Consider the following 13,609-nt stretch of genomic DNA (forward strand, 5'->3'; position numbering starts at 1 on the left):
TCTTTTAAACCAGAAGAAACATCTTTCTAGGAATGTCTAGATCTAGTCCAGTAGTTCTCAACCTGTGGGTCCCCAAATGTTTTGGCCTTCAACTCCCAGAAAACCTAGCAGCTGGTAAACTGGCTGGGATTTCTGGGAGTTGTAGACCAAAACACCTGGGAACCCACAAGTTGAGAACCACTGCTCTAGTCTGACTCCATAATCAACCTGTGCTGGGAACTGACCATATAATTGTATTAGAAGATGTCGAGATTCCTAAAGAATTTTTTTTAATCAAACCCACAAATGTGGAAGGCCAACAGTGTGCAAACGAAAAAGTTTTCTTACCCTCAGATAAGGGATGGTCTTTATAATAATGAATAAGCTTAGCAATCGTCAGATAAGGGACATCACCTATATTGAGGGACACATGACAACCCTACCCTTCTCTGACTGTCTCATCTTCCTGCATCCCACCATTTTCCCCCCTCCTTTTGCCTCCCTGCTCTTTTTCCGGTTCACTGTCAGGAAGGGACAACGCTGAAAAGCCAGTTCAGTTCTGCACGGCGCCGACAGAGACTGGCGGCAGCAGTGGCTACAACAGTGAGTGGACTTAACAGTTAAGGCACCTACAGCATTAAAGATGGGGAAATTGCATTCGGTGGATTGTACTAGTCATACTAAGCACATCAACGGCATGGCAGGTGCTTGTATGACACTTGGGAAGCATGGAAGGATTGGGTTTCAAGGCCTGCTCTAGCCACGCAATGAAAAATACTGTGTGCTCACAAATGTTCTAACCTGTATTGGTGTACAGGTCAGCCAATGTGAGATGGAGCATGAAGTGCAAAGCTTAGCCAAATTTAGTCTCTTTCCAGTCATACTGCTAGGCTGGGATGGATTAAAGCTGTGACAAATTAAGCTTAAAGTGCTTCGTTTTAGCTGGAATGGACACTGCATGCACGTGTGTATGTGTTTAGAATTATTTCTCCTGTGAGTGGCTTTGTGTATACTTTCTGAGACAAATTCTGTGTTTCTGTATCGGTGGTACTCCTAAGATTAGTAAACATAATAGTTATATATGGAAGTATGTTTGTTATCTTAGTAGAAAATGGTCTTGCCACTATTTTTCCCAATGTGGTCTTTGGGGAATTCTTTCTCCAGGAACTCCTCAAATTCCACAATAACTTCAGTTAGTCTCTTTGGACATTGTCCTCTGTAATAGTCATATAGTCCTTCATTCAGCTGCCATCCTACATTATTTCACTTGAGGCACAGCTATATGATTCTTCACTACTTATCCTAGACCATGATTTTTAAAAAAACTAACAATCATGTAACTGCCTGGGCAATTGACCTTTCTATTTCCAACCTTCAAAATGGGGAAGGGGATGGGAGCAGCCATGATAACTAGGAAGAAGTTTGAGAAGAGAAGGAAACTTCTGATCACCATCTGAAGGTAACACAATCTTGTGTTAGCATTACGGTATAATAAAGCCACTGTGGAAAATCTTCCAGAGCAGAAGGTGAGGTGAAAATAATCAAGCGAAATAAAATATCTGTCATGGGAGGAACCAAACATATTCTTTTAAAGGAATTTTGATGGAGAAAGCAGACATACAAAGCCAAATATATGATTCCAGAGATTCACCTTAGCCTCTTATGATCTATTAATTTTGATGGAATGTATAACTCTTGCCCCTTTCAAAATGGAGATATTCAAAGTGGTCCATTGCAAATAGAAAACAACAAACCACAAATAATCAAAATTTCATGTGTCGACATATTTTTGTATACCATGTGATATAAATACTCAGAAAGTAGTTATGTGTTCAAAGTGCTAATGCTCACTTTGAAGTAAGTCCTTTTGAACTTAGAAGGCCTTATTGCTGAATAAAGATGCTAATGATTGCACTGATATTCCATGAAGCAACTGTGCTAATTTGAGAAAGCTGAAGCGAAATAGTTAGTTGTCAGGTCCGCCATGGAATTCCATCGTGTTATATTATACTATTGCATAATTTTCCCCATAGTCTCAAAAAGTCATATTACTGACACTACAGATACATTTTATTTTAATTCCCCCCCCCCCCAGGAACTTGTCATTAAATAGAAGTGTGTATTTGTTGTATTGAGTAGCAGGGAATGACAGTTTGCATGAATAGCAAAATGCTTCCAGTAAAAGAAAACTTACTTATGTAGGCTTGTGCTGAAAAGACTTCCAAAGTGTGATATAGTAAATGTGAATGTTTAGGAAATGAGAATACCTGAAACTTGGAAGGAAGGAGGTTTTCTGATGTTTCACTGACGTAATAAATAGGCTACTCAAGCGAATCTGTGTATTGATAGTTGGTGATTAACATTAATAGGAAGGGATTGATTTTATTTATTTATGATACACTTTTACGATTTAATATTTCATAAAAATGTTATTGTTGTTGTATGCCTTCAAGTCATTTCTGACTTGACCCTAAGGCAGGGTTTTTTGTGGCTGTGTATGAGACTTGCCAAAGTGGGTTTCCTTGACCAAGTGGGGAATCGAACCCTGATCCCCAGATTCTTAATCCAAACCTATAGTGGAACCCAGAAAGCAGATGCTTCAAATTGTAAGCATGATTTACAAAACATTTGTGCCTGAATGCATCCTATCATAAATATTCTGGCTTCAACACAGTATTGCCTTAGTGCTGGACTATCAATGCAAATAATCATATTTTTTCTCCTTCCCCTTTTCAGCCCCCAGCATAACCTGAAAATACGTTCTCTGCCATCTCAAACAGATTGTGGGGGGTCCAAGAGGCCTGTATTTGGGAAGAGAGATCATTACCCTCCCTATTCCACTAATGCAAATGCATTAGTGGATATCCCATACTGGTATATTTCAGTTACACTCAGTGTAACTGAAAGTCCCATTGAGTGTTAGGGCTTTATCCCCTCATCTGAACATACAATACTATATACTTTCCATGTACCTTGTTCCTATATACTTTTCACCCAGTTCTTCGCAAAATTGGTTTATATATTTTTTTAATAAATGGCTTCTATTTTGATACACAGTTGCTATAAATAATTTAGATTGCTGAAGATCCCTTTTAACTTAGCTGTACCTTCAGTCCAGATATTTGGTCAAATTTCTAGATGCTATACAGATATTTTGTCTTGTCTAGCCTCTTATCATTAGAAATCGACAAGTCTTGACATTTCCACCGGGAAATGATTGAGTGAATACTTTCCTGTTGACATGTTCCTTCTGTATTAAAATCTATAATTGGTAATGAGATTGTATGTAGAAATATGCGAAACATTCGGAGACAAAGAATCTATATGTAATCTGCATATTAGTCTACTTTTAAGACTTTAAGAAAATCTTAATTATTTAATGTTTAACTTTTTAAAAGTAAGAAAAACCCAAATATCAAAAAGTAAAAAACAAATGATAATAATAATAACAATAACAACAACACTTTATTTATTCTCCGCCCTATCTCCCCACGGGGACTCAGGATACACATACACGACAAACATTCAATGCCGTTTGGACAGACAGGACAGGACAGAACAGGATTCAATGCCATTATCAGACATACCACAAATATAGACAGACAGTAGAGGCTATATTTAATATTATCCAGCTTCCGGCTTCATGAAGGTATGCTCGATTCCGGCCACAGGGGGAGCTGCCACTTCATCATCCACTGTGACGCTGAGTCCTTTTTGATGGTAGTACTTCCTCATGTTCTTCGCACACCACTGGCAGTTTTTTGGTGTAATTAAATTAAGTTAAATTAGCCTCTCCGCATTAAGCGGTACCTAGAATTCTCTACTTACAGACACTGCTGTTTTCGAGCTGCTTAGGTTGGCAGCAGTCTAGGCTATTAATGATCGGGAGCTTAACCAAGATCCGGTCTTCGAAGCAACAACCTCTCCTTGCCTACATAGATGGCTTGTCTCCAGAGCAGCTTTGGGCCATGTAAGGGTAGTGACTGGAGTTGGGAAAAGAGGAATGTTTGTTTCACAAGTGGACCTCTGCTTCTACAACATGAAGTATCCACTGCCCACTATGTGCATTTAGGGATAATACTAGAAGTCCCCTTTGGAGAGATTCTCTGGTTTCATTCTTTAAACAAGGAAAATACACTCCTTTTGTAGTTCAAGTGTAGTTTGGATGCAGACATGCTGTCAGCCTCTGAATAGAAATAAATGTATGAAATGTAAGTGACAGTTGAGACATCTAGAGAGTCATATAAGAGAAAATACTGTGGAATAAGATTTGTTTTAGTTGTATACTGTGGGAGTCTAGTCCTTGACAACAGTGGAGAAAACTTATCTAGTAAGACATTTAGTCACTGGTTATAAAAAAATAACTCCATAAATTGTTTCAATGCAAAGTAATATGACTTTTTATGCTGATGCTGCTCAGAATATTTCAAAAGCATGGAATATATTTTGTGATAGTTTTGAGCTATGTATGTTATTTAGATAACAAAACAATTTAGCATTTCATTTGGTGGTACAATGCTGAATTAAGTTATGGTTATATTAAGGAATGCTTGAATATTGGGCTGCAGATCTCACCCAAGGTTGTGTGCATTTTGCCTTGCATGTCTTTATATCATATAATAGTGATAGTTTAATAACACAAGAACTGTAGAAATGTGTGTGTGTGTGTGGGGGGGGGGGGGGGTTGAGTATCCCTTATTAGAAATTCCTAAGGCCAAAAGTGTTCTATAATTCAGGGTTCTTTTTCATTTTTAATACCCATTATTTATGTAATGAGCTCTCTTGGAGATAGGCCCTAAGCCTAAACACAAAAATTATTTATGTCTCATATAGACCTTATACAAGGTAATTTTATATACAGTGTTTTTCATATTTTGGGGCAGAAAAGAAAGTTTGTGAATATCAAACCTGCAGAAAACAAAGGTTTCTCAGCCACAAATGTGGACCATTTTGGATTTTGGAATTCCGGATATTGGATGCTCAACCTCTGTCATGTCTACTTCTTAAAGTTGCACATATTCACTGCATATAGAATTTGCATACATAAGCACATATGTATATGGAAACTCACTTTAGAAGGGAATGAAAAATGGAGACGGCACAGTGAATTTGTGTTTTTTGGAGGCACTATTCAAGAAATAGCCTAGTTTTGTACACTACCTTAAACTGTCTTTCTAAATTGAAAGATGGCATCAAAAGAATCTCTGTAGTTTCACAGTATATGATTTATAGATGTACTGGTTCAATGTAATATCAATATCCAGTGGTTTCATAAATCCGTTCATATTTTTTTTAGCTATATGTTAGCTATAATTTTATATGGAGATATGTTTGGCATTAACACATTTTTCATGTCAGGCTGAAAGACCAGACTACAAATTAAGTAAATTTTCACCTGAAATGGCGCTGTTTACTTTTCTGTTTTCCACTCTATTTCTAGGAAGTATTTTATGTCATTTATATCATTATTTAATCCCCCCTGCCAGTATCACGCATGCACACATACACACATTATTGCATTGCTCTACGTAGAAGAGTGAAGATTTTCTTGCTTCTTTAAATTATAAGATAGAAATGAATGTAAGGTTTCCAACATACAGAAAATATGAATGAGTGTCCAGAGTATATCCCAATTGGTTTGAGAAAAAGAAACTGATTTCATAACTGTGAACAAAATAAGATGTTCTCCTAGGCAGCTTATTGCTGTAGAATAATTGTTGTAGAAACAATGACATTTTTTGAAAATCCCACACTACATTGTCATCCATTTGTAATTTTCTGAGTTTTCAAAATACTTATTTGTGGTTGGGAAGAGTTGTTCACAGGTAAAAAGGCACTAAACCTTAGTGCTTTATTTGTTTGTTTGTTTTTGCGACGAGAAGCTTTGAGGTCAACAGATGAACCTATCATATAACACATGGAGGATAATGTCTGCAATTGGCACCATCATTTTTGTCACCTGTTTATTTATTATTAGTTTATTTTAAACCACACTAAAGCATTATATGTGTATGTGTCTACCCTTTGAAGGATAATATAATAGCATTATACCTCTACTCTCATGGGATATATAAACAATAAAGGTCTTTTCTGGTCACTAACGTTTGAACAAAGCAGTTTATGATAGTCACCAGAATGGTCTTTAAAAATATTATTTAAAAATATTAGTAACGTTAGGTGTTACGTTCCTATTATGCTGGCCAGAATCCCATGAGGAAATTACAGATGGGTAACTTAGAGCTATGCGTTCATGATCCTAGTTTAGTAACTATTATAGTTGCATTTTTAGAATTTTAGTTTAATAAATATGGTAGCTGCACATTTGTAGCTGCCCAACAGAACTGTGGTCTTTATTTTAATAATAATAATAATAATAATAATAATAATAATAATAATAATAATAATAATAATAATGCATGCATCATCCAAAAATACATCACACAGTCCTAGACACTTGGGAAGTGTTCGACTTGTGATTTTGTGATATGAAATCCAGGATATCTATCTTGTTTGCTGTGTCATAATAAAATAATAATAATAATAATACATTTTCAGGCACTATTGAGATGAAATGGCAATGATGGGAAGTTGAATTTTCATTTCATATTATGTACACATACATCCCACTCAATTTTAGATGAAGACAAAAATGGTGCCTAGATATTGAGGATGTGTTACGTAGGTTCAGCTGCCCAGTAAATCACTACTGATCTCAAAATCAGACTACTTTTAAAGAGAATAGTACTATTAACCGGACTGCCCATGAAAAGAACAAAGTGAAAATGTACTTCCCCTTTCCAGAAACATGTGGGAAGTTAGTTATAATCCCACTTTGCAATTTCAGTTTAAGAGCAGTGTCATATCAGCACTAGGATCCATCTGTCTCAAAATACTCCTGCTATGAAGATACCTCTCAACAAAAGTGTCCAAATATTTGTGAATATTAAGCATTATGAAAATTGGCAAAACAGTGTTGTGTATCTGTTGCTTTTCAATGTAGGTCCCTTTCAGTTCCACCATGTCTCCTGTTCGCCTCCATTCATCCAATCCTAACCTCTGTGCGGACATCGAATTTCAGATGCCACCAAGTCACGTAGCTGACCCCCTGGAAACTTCCACGGACTACATCAAACTCCAGGAAGAATTTTGTCTCATGGCACAGAAAGGTAAGGACACATGTACTAGAGGAAACTCATTGGAAAATTACTGTGCAATTGATGTAACTAGGCAGCTTTGTCCAGTGTGTGTTTGCTTCTGGCACCTTTGGGAAAAGAAATGAAAACATTGCATGGGCAATTGCTGAGGGTTTCCATTTCCTCCTCTTAGTCTTCAGGAAAATCATTGCTTCATTTTATAGATTTCATTTGCACTCTCCAGCCCTTTTCAAACCCACCTGCAGTTGCATAGAAGCTACTTCCCCCATCATGTTATGTATATCCACAGTGGATGCATGTGAGTGAATTGCTTTTAATTTTTTCTCTATTCAGCAACCCTCTTGATAGGAGATGTTAAAATCACAGATCTCCTGAACCTTTTCAGATATTTGAGTTTGTATCTCTTAGAACACACGTGTCAAACTCAAGGCCCATGGGCTTAATCCGACCCACCATTTTATGGGACCCTCCAGATTTTTTTTCGTGTTAGGAGTGATTTGAGAAACTGCAAGTCGCTTCTGGTGTGAGAGAATTGGCTGTCTGCAAGGATGTTGCTCAGGGTACGCCCAGATGTTTTGATGTTTTTACCATCCTTGTGGGAGGCTTCTCTCATGTCCCTGCATGGAGCTGGAGGGAGCTCATCCACACTCTCCCCAGGTTGGATTCAAATGGGCAACCTTCAGGTCAGCAACCCAACCTTCAAGTCATCAGTCCTGCCGGCACAAGGGTTTAACCCACTGCTCCACCAGGAGCTCCGATGCTGGACTAAGACTCCTATATTCCTCGTCATTACATTAACATCTGGAAGGCTTCACTTTGTTGTGTTTTGTTAGGAGAATGGGCTTTGAATAAATTTGTATCTAAAGATACAAAGATTTTGGATATGATGTTTGACTTTAAAATGCCTTTTAACTTTTCTCCAACCTACCCATCCAGTTTGCAATAGCTTTTACATTATTGACTGGGGATCATGGAAACTCTACTCCCAGGACAGTAACATTTCTAAGCTCTATATTTCAGAGGTTGGGCATACGGTCAAAACATTTGGAAAGAAATAGCCTGAACCTTTTCTAGCAACCCTGCTCTCCACAGATTTTAATATTGCTCTTTTATTTATTTTTATTATTCATGGTTACTTGTTGTCTAATAACATTGTCTCCCAGGCATTTGACATTATAATTTTAAAAGGTTGTATCATCTTGCAAGGCAATCATTTTAACACACTATATATAGAATATGCACTGATTAAGTTATATGACTTTGCAGGTTAGAGGACTTTAAACCAGATTCACTCAGTTAAAAAGTATCATCTGCCAAAGTTTCCACCAAATTGGTTTCCCTGCCCCCCCCCCCACATACACACTATGCCACCACTTACCCAAACTTAAAAAAAAAAACCCAAAAAAAACCCCCAAAGCTTGATTGTTGTAATATTTGAATTGGGGTGCACATGTATGCTTTGAGCTGCTTGATCAAATGATAGGGTTAGTTTTCTTTTATGTAAAGTGAAATCTGGGTACAATAGTGGTGGTGGCTTCCATGACATTGGGATAGTGTTACCCATTCCAGATTTTCATCCATACTTTAAATGAGCTTTAAATATTTTGGAGTTGAGTCCAAAGGTTTGGATAGTTCCATCAAAGGTTTATATCAGGGGTCCTCAAACTTTTAAAGCAAAGGGCCGGTCTACAATCCTTCAGACTGTTGAGGGGCCGAATTATCATTTGAAAAAGAAATACGAACAAATCCCTTTGCACACTGCACATGTCTTATTTGTAGTGCAAAACAACAACAACAACAACAACAATGAAAGAACAATACAATATTTAAAAATGAAAACAATCTTAACCAACATAAACCTATCAGGATTTCAACGGAAAGTGTGGGCCTGCTGCTGGCCAATGAGATAGTCAAGTTAATTAGGATTGTTGTTGTTGTTGTTGTTGTTATTGTGTGCCTTCAAGTCATTTCAGACTTTGGGCAAGCCTAAATCTAAAACTATTTATTTATTTATTTACTACATTTATATCCCACGCTTCTCACCATGAAGGGGACTCAAAGCAGCTGTATGTACATACAATATATTATATTATTAGCATAGCACAATATTAGCATTATACATTACTATATTGAACTATAGCACTATACTGTAATACTATATGTAATATATAACATATAATTAATATGATTATATGGTATTATTATTAGTATTATAATGTATAACATTATAATATTTTTATCAATATTATATGTATATACAATATATTATATTATTAAAACTGATATAAAAATATATTATAAAACTGAGGGTGGGGGGCCAGGTAAAGGACCTTGGAGGGCCGCATCCGGCCCCCGGGCCTTAGTTTGGGGACCCCTGGTTTATATCTTTGATGGCAAAAATGGGACATATGTTCTGCCTAGATTGATGACTGCTAGATATTAAACAGTGCTTAATTAAGTGTATTAATAGATGGGAAAGAGGGATGCTTGTATTGGCATCTTTTGTCATTTTTGCAAACATTTTCTGAGGAACACATTTTTTCTATAAATATTGCATATACTGTACCAACATTTTTGTAAGGGTTTTTCAAATTACAGATTTATAATATCAAACTTTGTGTAGTAATTATAAGTCAAAGCAACATGGGCTAAAAGCAGTTTCACAAAACTTACATAATCCAGCTCTATTTTAGAAAATGTTTTGCAAAAATGTACAACTGGAAACATTTGCTTTTAGAATCTTATCTTGTCAAAGGCAGGGATTCATTTTCAAAATCACCGTGTTTAGTAATTCAGTTTTAAATCATGAAGAGCTGATAATACTCACTACCTGCTTTGGAAGAGAGAATTTAACAGGAAAGCACTACATTCCAGTATAAATATCATCACATACCCACTGACCATTTTTCATGTTTCCATGGTAATCCTACATTGGAAACCCAAACATTGTAGGTGATCAGGCCTGTAGCGAGGGGGTGGTTTTAGGGGTTCAACCCCCCCCCCCCGAAATTTTTCAGGTTATAAAAAAACCTGGTTTACTCATGAATTTTAACTGGTTAACCAAATCCCCATGCTAAGTCTATGAGACACTAAACATTAAGAGTCCCTTCAGGCACTATCTCAAGCAGATATCGACAGGTTTGTAGCGGAGAGGGGTGTGTGCTAGGGGTTAAACCCCCCCCCCCCCCCGAAATTTTCAAAACCCCCCTGGAAATTTTTTTCTGGCTACGGCCCTGTAGGTGATGTTTGCAAAACCCGCAAATACTACTTATTTCTGCTGTAGGATCGAATTCTAGAAATCAACTATCAAAACTCTGCCGGTTTAAAGTACTGCTACCGTGTTCCCCCGAAAATAAGACAGTGTTTTATATTATTTTTTACTCCCAAAGATGCGTTAGGTCTTACTTTCAGGGGATGTCTTATTTTTCCATGAAGAAGAATTCATATTCATTGTTGAACAAAAAAATATTCTATACTGTACAGTAGTTGTCATCACAAACCAACATAACTAAACCAGACAAACTGTGACTCCTGTCAATAATTTCTTGTTACTACCATTATTTCCATATACAACTGGTAAGTAAGCCGCCCCGAGTCCCTCTGGGAAATAAAATAATTTTATTGTTATTATTATTATTATTATTATTATTATTATTATTATTATTATTATTATGTACATTTACCAATCCTGCATGCTATGGTGTTTTGTTTGGCAGGCGCCAGGCATGCTTCCAAACAAAAACATTGCTAGGTCTTACTTTCGGGGGAGGCCTTATATTAAGCAATTCAGCAAAACTTCTACTAGGTCTTATTTTTTGGGGATGTCTTATTTTCAGGGAAACAGGGTATGTACACTAATACAAATATCTGCCCTCAGTGGCATAGTGGGTTAAATCACTGAGCTGCTGAACTTGCTGATCGAATGGTCGGAATTTCAAATCCGGGGAGCGGTGGTGAGCTCCTGCTGTTAGCCCCAGCTTCTGCCAACTTAGCAGTTAGTAAACATGCAAATGTGAATAGATCAATAGGTACCGCTCCAGCAGGAAGGTTACGGCACTCCATGCAGTCATGCCAGCCACATGACCTTGGAGGTGTCTATGGACAACGCCGGCTCTTCGACTTAGAAATGGAAATGAGCACCAACCCCCAGAGTCAGACATGACTGGACTTAATGTTAGGGGAAAACCTTTACTTTTACTATGTACACTAATGACTTTCTTGTTTCTCTCCAGTACATTCTCTTCTGAAGTCTGCCTTCAATAGCATTGCAATAGAGAAGGAAAAGCTTAAACAGATGGTTTCAGAACATGATTTCACAGGACATAGCACACAGATAACACGTCTCCGACAATCTCTTTCTCAGGTAAGTTCTTTTATGGGTGCTTGCCATATTTGCAGATGGCTTTGAAATGTCTATAATTGGCATCAGTGTTGGCACACACATTAGGCACCACCTAGCTTTCACAAAATAAATAATACGATATAACACAAATGTATTTTTATCCCAGTCTATTTATCATCTAAATTCTACTGTTAGTCCAAGATGAAGTTAGACTACACATGGGCAAACTTCGGCCCTCCAGATATTTTGGACTTTAATTCCTACTGGATGTTAGGAATTGTGGGAGTTGTATTCCAAAACACCTAAAGGACCGAAGTTTGCCCACACCTGAGTTAGACCTATCAAATTACTGAGATTTTCCTATATCTGGAGGAAAGACCGACCCAGTTGGTGGATCTACTGTAGTTAGAATTCTGGCCCATTGTTTCACATGTTGCTAAGAGTTTTAAAAAATGTGCAAATAGAAAGATGTATGTATAAAAGTACAAAATGCGTCAACTTTGTGTCTAGATATTGCTTTTGTTGCAAAAAAAAAAAATCAATCAAATCAAAAGAGTAGTACAGTAGAGTCTCGCTTATCCAGCCTTCACTTATCCAACATTCTATATTATCCAACGCAGTTTGCCTTTTAGTAGTTCATGTTTTTGTAGTCAATGTTTTCAATACATTGCGATGTTTTGGTGCTGAATTCGTAAATACAGTAATTACTACATAACGTTACTGTGCATTGAGCTGCTTTTTCTGTCAGTTTGTTGTAAAACATGATGTTTTGGTGCTTAATTTGTAGAATCATAGCGTAATTTGATGTTTAATAGGCTTTTCCTTATTCCCTCCTTATTATCCAACATTTTTGCTTATCCAACATTCTGCTGGCCCACTTATGTTGGATAAGTGAGACTCTACTGTATAAGATTTCCCCTGCTGCTGTTAGTTTAGTTTCAGGTGGTTTCTTGCATGTGTGGCAAACCACCCAATATATTGCTCTTGCTTTTTCTCTCTCTATATGTGTGCTGTTGAGCAGCCTCCTTTCTGTTTTCACATTTAAGCAAAATGAGATACATTACTGCCTGGAACAGTGGGATCTTGTATGACTAACTTTCCTGGGCTTGTGTTACCTTCTTCAATTGCATTTTAATGTGATTGATGAGTATGTGGATACAGCCCAACTTCCTTTTTTCACAACTTTTTATTCTTCCTTACAGTAAGATCTGCGCAAGTGACACTTTTGCCTATGTTTACATTCCATAATTGTCTGGCCTGCAGTCTTTCTTTTTTATTTGACCTTTGTTCTGCTTCATCTGCTGTGTATTTCTTTGTAACCTAATGCTATGCATTAGTATTTGGCTTTTTCAAGTATAAATCTTCCTTGAATGATAGTGGTTGGAGGGGGGAAGGAATAGACAGATAAGAAGTAGGGAAAACAGAATTTTTAAAGATAGTTGAGGGTTTCATATATGTGTCACTTCCTTCAAAGAGGATGACTGCCATCACAGTTGTTTTTGAGGATCGTTCTATATATTTGTAAGCTTTTCTTAGCAGAAGCCAAAGAAAAATCTTGAGATTCCCCAGGCAGTTTTTTTCTGCCAATGATTTTACTGCTATCTATAACCATAAGTCATAGTGCAAGGCATGAGGTTTTGTTTCCATTTTGTACCTGTCTATTGTCTTTGAGAATTTCTTATAAGGGATCTCTTTCTGTCGTCCCTGATGCTAAAGAGGAGTGGCAAAAGAAGTTTCCAATTACATACCAAATGAGTGTTTCACTTCTTACTCGTGTTTTGTCTTTCTCTTGCTTCATTTCTGCAACTTCAAAACTGTCTACCAAAATCTCATCAGTCTCATTCCTGCTTTCTCACTGCCGTTGCACTACTTTTTTGCAATATCGCTTATAATATAGATGGTAATGCAGGTACCTCTTCTATGGAAACTGACTTGAGTGTCTAACCTATTTAACGGATTCATTAAACAACATACATTTTTTCACATTTTATCTCACTTGTAGTAAATCTGTGAAATTGGTCTTTGCATGTGCCTTGCAGAAAATTAAAGTGGTTCAGTAATTGTTTCTTCCTGCCTCATTGCAAAAGAGCTGGCTACTATTGGGTGAAGTGCAAAAAGTTTGGTTTAATCCATA

At 37.0% G+C, this 13,609-nt stretch overlaps 1 protein-coding gene across 9 annotated transcripts in view; it reads left to right on the plus strand.

Annotated features, from left to right (window-relative positions):
• Positions 1–13,609, plus strand: part of osbpl6 (oxysterol binding protein like 6) — a 139,163-nt gene that overhangs the window by 90,255 nt on the left and 35,299 nt on the right. For 5 of the 9 annotated variants that reach the window (XR_010002346.1, XM_003225691.4, XM_008118209.3 and 2 more), the window contains 3 exons: positions 508–582; positions 6,980–7,145; positions 11,366–11,496. Coding sequence is in view for 8 of the 9 variants with exons in the window: in XM_003225691.4 (XP_003225739.2) it covers positions 508–582; positions 6,980–7,145; positions 11,366–11,496 (372 nt within the window). In the remaining variant the exon portion in view is untranslated. The remainder of the gene's footprint in view (positions 1–507; positions 583–6,979; positions 7,146–11,365; positions 11,497–13,609) is intronic. The other 4 variants (XM_062969130.1, XM_008118212.3, XM_062969131.1 and 1 more) reach the window with 1 other exon arrangement.

Source organism: Anolis carolinensis, chromosome 1 (genome assembly GCF_035594765.1).
Source record: "Anolis carolinensis isolate JA03-04 chromosome 1, rAnoCar3.1.pri, whole genome shotgun sequence".
In the NCBI taxonomy this organism is placed as follows: Eukaryota; Metazoa; Chordata; class Lepidosauria; order Squamata; family Dactyloidae; genus Anolis; species Anolis carolinensis.